We start from the raw sequence: 15,732 nt of genomic DNA, 5'->3' as shown, positions 1-15,732 counted from the left end.
CTTTCCTGGTGTTTGGATCATGCTGCCATTCGTCAAACCCTTTGGCACATGATTACTTAATATTTCTCCACCTTCTTCTGGCAGGATTCCCTTCAATGAAGATCCCAATCCCAACACTCACTCATCAGGACCCTCAACCCCTCTGAAAAACCAAACTTATTCCTTTTCACCTTCCAAGTCCTACAGTCGACAGTCCTCTTCTTCTGACACAGATTTGAGTTTGACACCCAAAACTGGTAAGGCACTTCCACCCACCTTTGTTTTCCTTTCTTTTTTACAAATTTGTTTCCGTTTCTTACTAGCTTTCCATCCAAACTTTTCCTCCTGTTTTTGGCATTTAAGTTAAAAGAAACATGTTTTCTGGCCATGTTTCAGTTAGTATAATTAAAATATGAAAATTTTGTATAATTCAGAAATGATCTTGCACAGAGATCTACATTTTAGTGATTTAACCATAGTGTAGATATCAAGTACAAAGTTTATTTTTGTGTGGAGACATTTTTCATTTCATGCTTAAATGAATAGGAATCACATTATCTTGAAGCATTCTCATACAGTATAACACCAGTAGATTGCAATCAAATATGGGAACATTTCTGAATTGGTCTCTGCCTATTTCTGAATTTACTTCTAAAATTTCATTATGAAAAAAAATTTAAGAACAACTAAAATGTCTATGTTGAAGTACATCTATCTAGTTACTAACTTTTTGTTGTTTAAAATGTTTGGTTTTGCTAGTCTTACTCTGTAGGTTAGAAAATAGTAGGTTTTACTTATTCTTGAATATTTTTTAATTTATAAAATTAAAAGAACTTTTCTCTCTTCTATTTATATTTTGATTGATAATCTCTCTGTGGGCTTCTGAATTTGTTTTTTGATAAAAAGTTGCTGAAAAAGCAGATTAGCTCTATACTTCTTAAAATAGAATTGAGGGCAATAGTGGCTCAGTGGCAGAGTTCTCGCTTCCATGCCAGAGACCTGGGTTGGCTTCCTGGTGCCTGCCCATGCCAAAAAAAAAAGAATTGAGTTATTAAAACCATTAAATTATGATTCTTGAGGAAAATAAAAAGCTTAAAAAAGTGTAAGTTAATTGTTTGTCACTTTTGTAAATGATATTTTCACCTGATAATTTTCCTACCAGATTGATTTAAACATTTTGCCTAGTTGTGGTATTTCTTTTAATAACCTTACTTTTGTGTTTAAGAAAGAAATTTATAAAATGACCCGTTTTTCAATGGAAAATATCTCCATCTGAAATTGGTGGTGCTTCTAAAGTAAAGAAAAAGCATTTAAAAAAACTTTTTATCTTTAATTTCTTTTTTCTAGTTAATAGTTATAAAATATTAAGAAAATGATTTATAAATACCTATTTCTTTGAAAATAAAAGCTTTTTTCATGATTATATAGTTATGAATAATATCTCAAATAATTTGCTGTTTTATAATAATGACTGCATTATAATGTGGCACAATCTTAATCATTTATGCTATAAAAACAACCATTCCAATTGTAGTGAAGTTTTTTTTTGGTAGAGGTGTTTTTGTTTTTGCATTTTTAAATAAATAATGAGACTCCAGCCATAAAATTCATGCCAGAAAAAGAAAAGACAGGATAGTATTTGAAGAGTAAGTGTTCCTAAAAATTTGTTTTTACATGGGCAGGCACCGGGAATTGAACCCCAGTCTCCAGCATGGCAGGTGAGAATTCTGCCACTGAGCCACCATTGCGCTGCCCCCTAAAAATATTTTTGAGGCTTAGTCCATGATTGTTTATTTGTATATTCCAGGTCACTTTATATACTTTTATTTTTTATTTTTCTTTGCTACACCCCAGATAAATTTTTGAAAGTATTTCTGTGGTCTTTCTTTTTTCTTTTTAAATTCACCAAAGAGGTTAAGCATAAAAAGATTAATTTAAATTTTTCTTCCCTCAGCTTTCTGATAAATTTGTGAATATAGTGTCAGTTAAAACATTTTTGTGTTTTATCTTTTAGCTCCCCAATTTTTTGAGTTTTTAAAATTTCATTTATTTTTTCATTCATCACATGTTCTCATGTACATTCTATATATGTTGGCTGAGTTTAGGTAAAGTTTACTTTGCCTGTAATTATTCATTGCTTCAATAGCATATTTATAGAATATTTGCAATTTTAATCCCTAGGCCTTATCATGAATCTCTAAAATATCTGGGAGGAGCATTCCTATTTCTTGTAGAGATTTAAAATGGCAAAACTATGTTTGCTTTAAAATTTCTGAAACTGTAATCCAGTATTACTTCATGATTCTATGCCTTCTGCTTTGCTGTATGTAAGATTAGTCTCTTGAGAAATTGTGTGAACAGATAAATGAATTATGATTGATTTATAAGTAAAATGGGGAGCTAAGAATAAAATAAAAGTAATAAAGCTTAGATTGAGAAAATTGTTTTTTCTCTTGGTAGTTAAAGTTACCTGTTTTTCTGGTAGGTCTCATTTTATTTTTAAAGTTTATTTATTGCTTTATTTGTGTAGATTCTAAATTTTGGCATTCTGAAGACTTTATTTTCATATTTTTTTCTAAGTACTTAATTAGTAGGAATGGAATTTTAGAATGCTGGTGTTAGGATATTGAATTGACACCATCAAGCTGATTTTTACTTTTTTAATCAGGCTTTTACTACCTATAGTTTTGTGATCCAGAGGATATTTTACCCTTGGTATACATTAAATAATCCCTTTAAATGCAAACAGATTTGACGATTAAAAATTTTAGAGGGAAAAGGAAAACATTAAAATATATCTCAAAAACTGAACAGAAAAAGGTTAATATTTTATTTATTTAAAAATTAATAAAGGCAACTATCTATCTAAAATAGTAGGGTTTCTTTAATTCAGTTAAAATACCCATAAATGAAATGTTATAGTACATTTGAAGAATTGTACTTACCCGTTTAAATAAGTGTTTATATTTCTGACATCCATATTAACAGATTTATGGCTTTAAAGTTTGTAACTGTGGTTCATAATCTTAATAATTCATAAGTTAAAAAAGGCAGATAATTTAAGAATTATAAAGTCAGTCAAAAGTAACCAAAAGTAATCTTAAATTAGTGATTTAAAAAATTTTAATGAGTGCAAAGTTTGTGAAGCTTTTCAGTTTTAGAATGTGTCTTTTATTTATATTATGTTGGATAGCTGGTTTTGCTAGTGACTTTTCATATGCTATAGTAATTTGTCTATACATTTGAAAATTCATTTTTACTGTTATGTTTTGCTTCATCATTGTTTTCCTTATCCTGCATTTTCTGATCATCTTCTAAATCTGCATGTTTTCTCTGCTACTTTCCTCCACAGCACCTTACTCACAGGGGCCTAGGATTTACCTGTGTCCCAGCTCTCCCTCTCTCTCTTGTGGTTCCCTTCATCTTAAAAAGTCCTGTCTTCTCCTCTCGGAATCTAGCCTTACCCCTCATCACTCTAGCCTTGTCAGCCCAGTTCTGAGGAAAAGTGTTTCTTTCAGTGAAGAGCTATTCCTGGCTGCTTCTGGTAGGATCAAATTACATCAGCTTTTTAATCCCTGTATTTTAAATCATTTTTGAAAACAGTTATTTCGTACTATAAGGAATTATTGGATACTTGATACAAAATGCATGTCTTATATTCTTGTTGGCAGATAGAGTTAACCAATTAGAATGAACATGAGGGCATATTGAGTATTACCTGAGGGATAATTTACCTAATAAATAATAATCTGCTAAAATTATTTTGTATTATATATATATTTTTCAATTAAATGTCTAAAGACTTAGATCTGGATATTTCCAGTAATTACTAGTTTTTGATTTTAGAGTTTATGTTTTAGGTGCTTTCCTTTCCTTCCCTTCATACAACTTCATTTACATTGGGCATTTACCATCATGTTGCTAAATCATGTGGTTACATTGGTAAATTATTCTGTTTGAATCAGTTTAAGTCTCATTTTGGTGATATTCTTTCATTATCCATTTTTTTCTATCGGTTGCATAAATTATCAAATTATTCTGCTAAATATTCTGAAATTTAATTTATCTCTATAAATTTACATTTTATTTCATGGTATTTGATATGCTTCATTTGAAGACTTTAGTTTTATTTCTATGGTTAGTATTTTATAGTCTCTAAAAATTGTGTTTAGGTTACTATAAGAAAAAGAAAATTTCTTTTCTTTTTTTAATGTATGGATTGGGACTATACACATGCTAACCTTTGTTTCCTTATCCAAGAACAGCTAAAAATGTAAAGGGAAATTAGCTCTTTTTAAAATGATTATAGTAAATCTGACTGTGAATCTTTAGCTTTGAACAGAGTGAGACTGAACCATTAACTCTAGTCTTTAAAACACTGAATTCTCTCACCTGTTCCCTGCTTTCTATAATTCTTTGAGCATAGTTGGTCTATTAGTACTCTCAAAAGAATAACATAAGGTAGGGAAAGAAATGTAAAATTAAGCTTTAAAAATATATCAAAGAGTTTAAGATATATAATTCTTTCATCTGTAACTATGTGCATTTGTATTGTGTCTGTACATGTCCTTGATTTTTAGTTTTTAAAAAGCTTTATTGATTTTTGCAAATGAGCATTGAAAAGTATGAATATCAGTACTGCATTGGCTTGACGCTGTGTTTAGAAATGAAAAGTTATCAGAAAATAGATTTGACTACATTTCAAAATTGCCTGAAATTCATGCTCTTTAGAGAATTTTGGAATATTTTAAGTGAGCACAATTAATACTTTTCCTCCCTGTATTTTCTTTTAAATGCATGTTTAACATTTCTCTTATTTCTTTTTTTATTCTTAAAAAATGTTAGCATAATAAATGTAATTGTTTTGGTCATTTTGTATTAGAAGAATCAAGTTTTAGAAATTGAATATTATATAAGAATTTGTCACCTTAACATAATTTTTCTTGTAATTTTTAGAACAAATGAAGTCTAAAACTAGCTATTGCCAGTAGGCTTTGACCTCTTGCTTCTAAAGAATATTTTGTGTAAAAACTTGAGTGAAATTGGTGCTTTAGTTGCCAACCCAGATATTTTAAGTGCTTGGATCATTTTACCATATTTTGAATCATGACATTATAAAGATGAAAACAACTAAACTTTTTGTTTCTGTAGTCGTTTTGTTTTGGTTGTTATTTATGTACTGATGTTCTGTAGGAATGGGAAGTGGTAGTGCTGGAAAAGAAGGGGGGCCATTTAAAGCTCTTTTAAGACAACAGACTCAATCAGCATTGGAACAGAGGGTAAGAGTCACTTGACATTCTTTATTCTTATGCTGTTAATATGAATTTGTCTCATGCTTCCTTATACTTTTATAAATTTTTTTCATAAAGCCAGTTTTAGCCATATATCTGTAATATTGTATTTGAGAAGTCCAAAACAATTAAAGTTTCAAAATAATTTCTTTATAAATAATCACTTTTGATTTGGAATAATTCTTCAGCTTTTTTTGTTTGTCCTCCAGTATTTTATAAGAAATGTTCTATTTGGAAATAACCAACGCCAAAGTTGTTTCTAACTGTATGTTAAAATTATAAAGCAGAAAAAGAGATAGTTAACATTTTTAAGAAAAATACTTTTGTTGTCTTTTATTATATTAAAAATAATTCTTTAGTAGATTAATATATTTATTTATTGAGATTGCCCAATCTCTTAGGTATAAGAAATTCAGAGTTTCTATATTTCTGCAGATTAACATAAATAATATACTTACTCAGTAGGCTTTTACATCTGTTTTAATCATTAAAAGTTTAATATTTAGCTAAGCTTGTTCAGTAGAAGAATGAAAAGTTACAGTTTTGGGATGATTTTTCTCTTTTCTTTTCTTTCTTTTTTTTTTAATAAACTTCAATTGCTAAGGGAGGATCGCCTCATAGGTTCTGTAGAAGGCGGGTATGTTTCTGAACATATATGAGAGCCTGTTTCTTGTATTGAAAGCTTTTCTAGTTTTAATCTCAATTATTTTTAAGTTTTATTTAAGCTTTTAACATTTGTTGCCAGCTTTTTAATTTCAAAATGCAAAGTTTTTGTTTTTCTTCTCATTTAATAATATTTGTAAGGCTCATGTTCTTTTTTCTACATAACTAATACAGTGCATGATTTTATATGTCATGTCAGCTATTTTAGACATAGTTATAGCTTTGTTTGATTTGAAAGCTATAAGTATTTACAGATTTTTTTTCTTACATGTTCCATTTACACTAGTGTTTGAAAAAAAAAAAGTGAAATTCCATTATAGCAAGTACCCATAAGAGCAAATTCCTTTTTTATAGGTTGACACTTGAGAATAGTATTTTTAAGATCCTATTACAAACAATAAAGGTTTTTTTCCTACACTCTCTTACCAAGTTCTAAAAGTATCTCTGTAGCCCTGTTTACTTTTAGACAAGAATGGAAAGAACAGAGCTGAACTAAGCAGACTAATGAGATTTTAACTGAACCCAGCTATGAATCAATAGCTACATTTCAACTACTCATACTTGTAGGCATGTCAACTACTGCCATCAAAAGCCCACCTAAACATCCAAGTCATCCATTGAAACCACATTTAGAGAATCTCTGAAAGCATGGAAGGAAAAAAGAGGACAGAGAGAGGTGTGCATCTGCTTGTCATTTTTTTAGGCCAAAATGCTCTTATCTCCTCTCCCTTCCTATTTTTATATTCTCTTCAGAGAGATTGGCTTTCTTTTACGTCCCAAGTCCCTCATCTAATTACCATTACAGAATTCACACTAATAGAACAACTTGGGTTGCCTGCAAGTTTGATATAATGGTATTTGCCTTATGTTGTTCCTGTCACTTTACTAACTGTATTAAGAATTTTTAAATGCATTTAACTTTAAATGGATAAAAATGTTAATCGATAAAAATTGTTTTGAATTTAGTTTGGATAAGATTATGTTTTTAAATATGCCTTTGAACATTCTTGAAATTTTGGGCACATTAATACATTGGACATACATTATTAGATAATCTTTGCAGTTAACACCAAAGGTGTGGAGAACTAGTTTTTATGTCAAATCTGGTAAAACTGAGTTGTCTGTGTATTCATATTATCTAAATTTGTAGTAGAGCTGTTTGAATTTATGGTACTATTTCTTTATCCTGTTTATATAATAAGTAGAAAAGTATTGTTATCTTTTTACATACTTTCCCATTCATCTGTGGCTTGTTTAGTATGGCAACAATTTTTGAAGAAATTTGAAACACAGAAATAGGAAGAAATCTCTTCATATGTATTCGGATATATGCCTTCATTCTGCCAGCTTGAACATTAGATCATGCCTTTACCACAGATCCATTTACATCACATTTTATATATATATATTTTTTAAATATTCATTTTTACTCCTTGCTACACCACCCTTAATAAATTATAGGGTTATTTTGAGAAGAGAGGTATTTTATTTGCTCATCATGTTTTATTTAATGAGTTTTTAAGTAGCAGTTCTCAAAAATAAAAGTGTTATTCCTTTCTCTCAATAAAGCATTAAAATAAGTTCTCAAAATCTTGGTGATAGGTGCCTGGTTGTTGGGAGATGAGCAATAGAGATGAAAATTGTATTTGGATTTATGTTCTACCTATGAACTATATGATGTAAAGCAAATAGATTTTTCAATGAGACTCTTCTTTCACCTTTAGGATAAAGGAAGTTATTTTTAGACTTTGGGATATATATGTTTCTTCAGTAAAGAAACCTATTTAACTTATTTTAATCTAGTTTTTTTTCAAATACATTTTATCATCGAGCCCTCCTTTTAAAATGCCTCTTAATGAGGAACACTTTGGGAAACACTTGCATAAAGCAAGGTCTTTTGGTAAATTATGATCTCCTTGGAAGTATGGGTAAAATTGTACAATAAATTATACTAAGAATCCAACATGGAGTTTATTCTTGGAAAATTTCCTCCTGTCTCTTGGAATAATAAAAAGTATATTTGACTTTGTAAGAATATGTTAATTAAATATCTTTTAAGAAAAATCCTACTTAAATCTCTTTCTAAGAGGTATACTCCCATTGTTATACTTTATAAAAATATACTTTTTAAAAAAAGTATTCCATTTAAAAAGTGTATTCCCATAGGGTTCTGATGAGTTTTTTTAATTTTTTTTTTTTTTTTACATGGGCAGGCACTGGGAATCGAACCCAGATCCTCTGGCATGGCAGGCAACCATTCTTGCCTGCTGAGCCACCGTGGCCCTCTGATGAGTTTTTGACTAGCCTATCTTTGAGCACATACTATTAAATATTTTTATAATATATTTGACTTGACTAATGTCAAAGCATCAATATGTAAAGTCCATCTAAGTCCCATGTGGAAAGATAATCAAGTATAAGGGCTTTCCAGAGAAAATGTCTTCTACAGTTCCTGAAATTCACATCTAGGCAATGAAAGCAGGGTGGCTGATCTTAAGGAAACTTTCCTTTTCAATGGAAGAGGATCTATAAATTCATCAGATATAATAAATAGAGTATAGATTAAAACCAACTCCTTATTAACTCATTATTTTAACCAGAAACAGCAAGGAAGCCAGTTGATAAGGTTTGTTGCTCAGGAAGAGTCTAGAAATAAAAGATCCTTTTGACATCAGTTTCCTTACCTGAAATACGGTGATAATAAGTACCTTACCTCCCTCTTAGGGTTGTGGGAAAGATTAAGAACCATCATTGTTTTCAAAAGCATTTATTATATTCAGTACAGAAAATTAAAACCATGATTAGATTCACAGGCATTTGTTTTGTATATCTCTTCCATATGGAACTGGACTAGTAATATATTTCAAGTTATTTCAAACTTCTTCTTTCTTCAGTCTTCCCCATCTCAGTAATGCTAATGGTAACTTTAAGATTCAAGATGCTCAGATCAAAACCTGCAGTCACTTTTCACTCTTTCTCTCTCATTTTATATCTAATCCATCGGAAAATTTCATTGAGGTTACCTTGTATTTTTAAATGCAATTTTTTTTTTTTACATGGGCAGGCACCGGGAATCGAACCCTGGTCCTTGGGCATGGCAGGCAAGCACTTTTACCTGCTGAGCCACCGTGGCCCGCCCTTAAATGCAATTTTATTGACCTGTATTCACACATCATATAATCCATCCAAAGTATACAAAAAGTGGCACTAAGCATCATCATATAGTTATGCATTCAATACCACTGTCAATTTTAGAACATTTGCATAACTACAAATAAATAAAAAGAACACCCAAAACGTCCCATACTCCTCATACCTCTCATTATATATATATATTGTCTTTATTTTATTGCTCATCTACCTATACTCAGACAAAGGGAACGTCAGTCACAAGGCCTTTACCATCATATGGTCACACAATAAAAGCTATACAGTTATACAATCATTATCAAAGATCAAGGCTACTGGATTACAAAACCATAGTTTAAAAAGACTTTTCACGGCCTGGCACACGTAAGAGCTCAGTAGTAGTCGTGGTGATGGTGGTGAAAGTGATGGTGATGGTACGTACTTAACAGTCAGTTGTAGATATCAGCAGTGGATTTTCTAGTAAGAGAATTGTCTGAAGATGTAGTTTTAGTTAAGTAACAATGACATTTTCATTGACTATAGGTTAAGTTTTTGTTTTAAAGTGAATCAGCGTGCTGATTATGTGAATTTGGGACATGCAGGACATAGGGGACCTTCGCCTCTGGGCAGCTACTCCCCACCTTTTTTCTGCTAGACCAGTTCTAGCATGATGCTTTTCCTCTCATTCCTTTATCCCATCTCCCCCAAATTTAGAGAGAAGGAATAAAAGAATCCCAAATAGAGAAATCATTTAGGTTCATTTTTTCATACTTATCTAAAATCTTACATGCAGATGTTTTCCAATATGTGAATTTACCTAATTTATTAGTTTTATAAGGAAGTAGTATACTCTATTTAGTTTACTAACATTTTCAATGTCTCCTGCCTAAATATTTAAAATATTTAGGTATAAAGATTGCATGCAAAGTCCCTTTTTACTCTCTAGGATTATCACATGACATATATTTTGAGAAAATAAAAAAATTGTGTACTTAAAATTGAAAAAAGAGTCCTAAAGCCCTAACTTATTAAGAAAAATACTTAAATTTCTAAAAATTGTAAGCTTATCTATACGTTTCTCATGTAAAACATTTTTAAGAATTCAGGTAGAATTTTGGATGCATTTTGAATGAACATTTTTTATAGTATATTTAAGTGACATCTTCCCTTCCCTTTTCCTCCCTTTGCCTGTCTGCTGGGCCAAACCCAACCACTGGCATAGACTGTTTTCTTACTCTTTTCTTACATAGCCTAGAAATTTCTTGTCCTTACTAAAGATTACTTCTAAATTCCAACTGAATTTACTTCTGAATAGATATGTGTGTGTATGTACACATATATGTATACACATATCTATATAGCTATCCTTATATCTATTTATATCTGTATATCTAAATTTATAACTGCATATATTTTTATACTGTGGCTTCCTGGGTTATTGAGATGTGTAGGACTGTTTGCCTTTGTGCTAAAGGATGCCAAGTTGCTGTGCTTTGTGAATTATGCTTTTGTGTGTTTATATTTTCCATGCTCTTAAGCAGCCTGTCAGTAATCTTGCTGCTTTCAATGTGCTTGCTTCTAGTAGTATTTGTCTCCCTGTCTCTCTCTCCTAGATTTTATTTGCTGTGTTTAATCTGCTGCAGTCCAGCAAATCAAATGATAGATTTTAGAATTGTATATAAATATATCATGTATAGTATGACTTATAGGGGTCTCCTGTGAATATAGTGCATGAGCTTTGGTACTTGGAATTCTACCTGTTCATTTTACTGTTGAGAGACCTGTTTTGCTTATTTTCTAGTTCTCAGTTACATTCTAAATAGATAAATGATGAGTTGCATTAATCTTGTAGCCAAAAAGTCAGATACTAAGTTTTTCTTACTCATACCCAGTTTGTATAATATGAAGGACTTTTCCATTTGGGCAACCAAAGGAGTCCTCTTTCTTCCTAGATGCTATTTCAATGAATTTCTTTTCTGCTTTCTCATTTCTTTCTTGTTTGTTTCTCCATGTCTCTAAACTTGGAAGAGCTTGTGGAAATTTTATTGCCCCAGCTCCCATCTCTATACCTCTCCCTTTTTCTAAATGTACATACTTGTACTTACATTTACTGTTGCCACCCTGGTGATGGTGTTAAGAGCAGGAAGAGTAAATAACTTCATACAATTGTTCTCTACCCACTTCAACTTGATATTTGCACGTATTCACTTTTCTTTTTATGTATCTGCTAACCCACACTGCTCATTCTCTCCTTGCCTCCTATCTTTTAGATGTCTTGCCCCAGGCTTTGAGAGTCATTACCTATAGATTGGAATGGGTGCATATATGGAGGGGAGTCTGCCCCACCGAGCAGTAGATACTGGGTTAGAGTTTTACCAAAGTAGGAGAGTGAGAGAAAAGTAGAATGTGTTCCAAGTGTCTCTAATTGGAACTATGAAAATGTTTTTCCCCATTGAAAATTGATAAGCAAGGTGTTTGGATTCTATATAACATTTATATGGGAAAATGGATTTGGAATTCTAAACATCTAAGAAAACAATTAGAAACCATGTGTAATGAATGTATAATCTATTGTTTCAAGGAATAGTGTATTTTTTTATAGCAAGTTTTTTAACAAGTAGTTTTTGATATTTTACACACTCTCAGTTGTACTTTTCCCCTATTCTTTCTATTAGGAGTTTCCATTTTTTACCTTGACGGCGTTTCCTCCTGGATTTCTTGTGCATGTTGGGGGTGTTGTTAGTGCACGTTCTGTGAAACTTTTGGATCGTATCCACAATCCTGGTATGTTCTTAAAAATTTTGTTTTTGATTTGTTTAAAAGGTTTTTAATTGTTCATCTACTTAAATTGTGATATTAAAATTGATTATTATAATGCTGTTTTTTTAAGCCAAACTATTTGAAGAGAAATTTTAAAGAGAGTAAAAACTTATTACTTAAAAACTTATTACATATTACTTTAAAATTTTGCAGTAATTTTAATTAAAATTAACCAAACTACATAGAAATATATTTTGGCTAATTTTCTATTAGAAATTAATTTTTTTTAAAAGCTGGATTCATTTTTAATCAAGGTATCACTTTGAGGTAATCATTGACTTTTGGAATAATTAGTTTCTTTGACTCATACTGATAAAAAATTTTGCAATTTGATCATTATAGCTATTAACTTAAGATGTCAATTCTTTTATCAGCAATTACTCTTTCATAGATTAATTTACGTATTCCTTAAAAAATGTATTTAAAAAAATGTACTTGTAAACATTGTATAGAGTATTTAAGAATTTTGAAAGAACCAAAAGCTAATATCCTTAGTATGTAGCTTTTTTTTTTAAATGTAAGTGAACAAATAAGAAGAGTAGCTCATTTCTTTACAACATGGAGCCATGATTATAGTAGAAGAAAGGCATCAAAGTCCTAATAATTTCTGGCTCTTGGCTTAGAAATGCTCTGGTGATTTTTCTAAATCTAAAATTAGCATGATGAAGGATAGAAATTTTCCAAGTGGAATGTATTCTTGTAAATCTCATTGATGGAATGCTCAGTCACTTACTCAATCAAGCCACATATTTTGATGATATAACTTAAACTTCAGGTCATATTAGCATTCTTATTTGACATTTATGCACATATATTTTTGAAAAATTTGAATTATCACTTCCAATAACCTCTTCCTGAAGCTTATATAAATAGCTTTAAAAAGGAGAGTCAAATGCTTTGACATTATTGGATGGAGAACATTCCAGGTAGTGATTTTGAGCATAACAAGGCATTGCCATTCTTTTTAATTTTTATATTTTATCAGTGCCTAGTGGTTTGATGGCCTTTGAGTTAATAATTTATAGAAGCAGACTGGAGTTCTTCTGAAAACATATACACTTTTGAATTAGGCAGTATGAATCCGAAGGAGATTTCTTAAAATGAATACTAGCCAGGATTATTTAACTCTAAAGCTTAGCAGATATGTGTTATATGCATCAGTCTTCTCTTTTTCTTCTTTAGTTTATTCGTTCTTTTTCCTGTTCCTTATTTTTGGATAAATTTAAGATCTTTTCTTCATTGAAGTATTTGTATAGTCTTCAGTAGTTAAAGACAAATTTGAACTAATGCCAGCATAATGTTTTAAGATCTTGAAGAATATGCCAAATTCCAACTCTCTTGGTTTAGGGACTTGAGTAATTTGGAAAGTGCAAGCAAATAGTGAGTTCAGATACCTAATGTTAACTGTGTGATGCGTATTTCTATGGACTGCTGACTCAATTTTGATATATGACATATACCAGTATGATAGCTCCAAAAGTGGTTTCAGGAATACATTCAATTTTTGGTAGTGTCTTCTGTTAACTGAATGCAATTTGATTTTATTTCATAGCTTTCATGCACTCTGAGAAAGTGTAGAGTCTGGGAGAACAAATGAGGGCTAATTAAATTTAAATAAAGAGCTGTTCTTAAAATGTTATTACTTATACAAAATAATTGCTTTTGGGGGTTTATCATTCTTGTTCATTCTAGCTATGTGACAGATGTAAGAATTCAGGCTCAGGGAAGGAAACAGGAAACCTTATCACAGAATATATTTTGTGTGTATTGTAATTATCAGCTCACACATTGTCTTCTTTTCTCCCTTTCAGAATATCTTTTCATTTCACATGTAGATTCTCAAATATTCGTGGATTATTTTCCAAAAGTTATGGTCATATGTATATAAATACTTTTAATAGTATATGAGTTATATTTTCATATTGTTTTACTTTCAATTAAATGCATATCAATTATATATTCTATTGGTTCCAATACAATATAGTTTTGATTTAACATAAATTCTTTGGATTGTTATATGTATTTATTATGCATTAAAAATGTTTCGCAAGGAAATTTTATTAATCTTCAGGACCCCTAAATAATTAATTATGAAAAAAAAAGCTGAATGTTAAAACAAAACAAAGTGAAGTCTAAACATGCATCTGCCTTGATGATATATTAACTTTGCAACACTGAGTTATTCTGCCAAGAGAAACTGATGATGGATTTAGATACATGCGCTAAAGTTAAAAATGCTGTGTTTGCACTCTCAAATGAGTCTTCCAGCTATTTTTTGACTAGTGATTATGGGAAATTTTTATTTCATATTCAGTATAGAAAGAAAATCTTATTTTAAGACCAGTACCACCTGTTAATGCAATGGGTTATTATTATTAAGGAGTTATATTTTTTAGAACGTTCTCTGTTAAATATTAAGTAAACAGGTATATACAGCAGGGGAACGAATGGGGTGGTTTCAAAATCAAGGTAATTCTCTTAAATCATTAGATTTTAGTTAATGTTAGATAACTATAGCATGCCCTTTCTTACCTTTCTATTTCTACTATTTATTAACTCTGCTGTCTGTGTCTTTCCAGTTCCTGTCAAGTGGTATTGTCAATTGTATTCTTGTTTGTAGTGTTTTTGTTTTATTCCTACTATTCTGTACCTAAAACTGATCTACTAATTTGCTGTTTTGAACTCAGCCTTTGTCGGAATTATGGGTAACACAAGATCTTACAAACTGCTAGACTGGAATAGTTTCAATTCAGGTATTTTAATGGTCATTCAGTACTACATATGCTGACAAAAATTATGGCAGCTCAGTGAAGTATTTAGAAATATTGTAGATTAAATAGGTTTAATGGAAATTCAGTTAAACAAATACATTCTGCAACACCTAAGTTACAAATCTTGTAATTTCCATGGAAATGCTAATGCAAAAATATGTTAATAATTCATCAAAACCATAGAAATACCATAAACTGTGATTGATTTTTTTAGGTATTTAACTTTCAGAGTGGTAATTTAAAATTACACGTATTACATTTCAGACATTTTCCCTATCAGGTAAAATGGCACAGATGTTAATTTTAAGCAAATATTTGTTAAATATAATATAAATATTAAAAATGACGAATTTGATAATCTTGAAATAATGCATATTTAAACTTCATATGGAGGTTTGAATTTAATGTATTTAGTGTTTTAAATACTATAAATGTTGTAACTGTTAGCATTTTTATTTATAATACTGAAAGTGTTCTAAAACTTGATAACTAAGCAAATTTTGGGAATATCAAAAACTTGCATAAGTTTCCTTTCTTCCTTCCCCCTTCCACATGAGAATATAATTTTTCTTTTTAGGTGAATTTATATTTGAATATTCTGTAGCTTTTAAAGAAACAAAACCACAATAGAGAAATTTATAGCTGATGATGTGGTTTATAGTCAAAGCCAATTAATTTTTCTTTCTAATTGAAGTATATGCTCAATATAAATATCTAAATTTTATGTTATCTTTTTTATATTAAATTAAATAGTTTAATTTTGATTCAGTTTGGGAAAGCTGGTACTTTTCCTACAGAATTTTTAAATTTCTTTGTATCGGAAAGTTTTGTTTACTGTAAAAGAGAAAGCCCAAAAAACCCAAGGGGCTCATGAAGATAATATTCCATAATCTTTTCAATATTGTAAACTTTCTTTATTCATAGGCGTTCGAGATGCAATTCTGCTGTAAGTAATGCATGTTTGACTATGAAGTGACTCATGTTCATCACACAGATTTACCGAAATTCAGTCTAATAAACAATCTGATCTGATCTAAACTTTAGACTGATATCAAGTGGTAAATCTTTAGGGAAATTCT

At 30.4% G+C, this 15,732-nt stretch overlaps 1 protein-coding gene across 13 annotated transcripts in view; it reads left to right on the top strand.

Annotated features, from left to right (window-relative positions):
* The window catches only part of C2CD5 (C2 calcium dependent domain containing 5), a 204,495-nt gene that overhangs the window by 136,498 nt on the left and 52,265 nt on the right, over positions 1 to 15,732 (top strand). For 9 of the 13 annotated variants that reach the window (XM_077170282.1, XM_077170273.1, XM_077170272.1 and 6 more), the window contains 3 exons: positions 85 to 236; positions 5,173 to 5,258; positions 11,738 to 11,846. In XM_077170282.1, coding sequence (XP_077026397.1) covers positions 85 to 236; positions 5,173 to 5,258; positions 11,738 to 11,846 — 347 coding nt within the window. Of the gene's footprint in view, positions 1 to 84; positions 237 to 3,331; positions 3,524 to 5,172; positions 5,259 to 11,737; positions 11,847 to 15,732 lie in introns of all 13 variants that reach the window. The other 4 variants (XM_077170277.1, XM_077170275.1, XM_077170279.1 and 1 more) reach the window with 2 other exon arrangements.

Source organism: Tamandua tetradactyla, chromosome 7 (genome assembly GCF_023851605.1).
Source record: "Tamandua tetradactyla isolate mTamTet1 chromosome 7, mTamTet1.pri, whole genome shotgun sequence".
NCBI lineage: Eukaryota > Metazoa > Chordata > Mammalia > Pilosa > Myrmecophagidae > Tamandua > Tamandua tetradactyla.
Note: the sequence above shows the minus strand (reverse complement) of the source record. Positions and strands in the feature narration are given on the sequence as shown.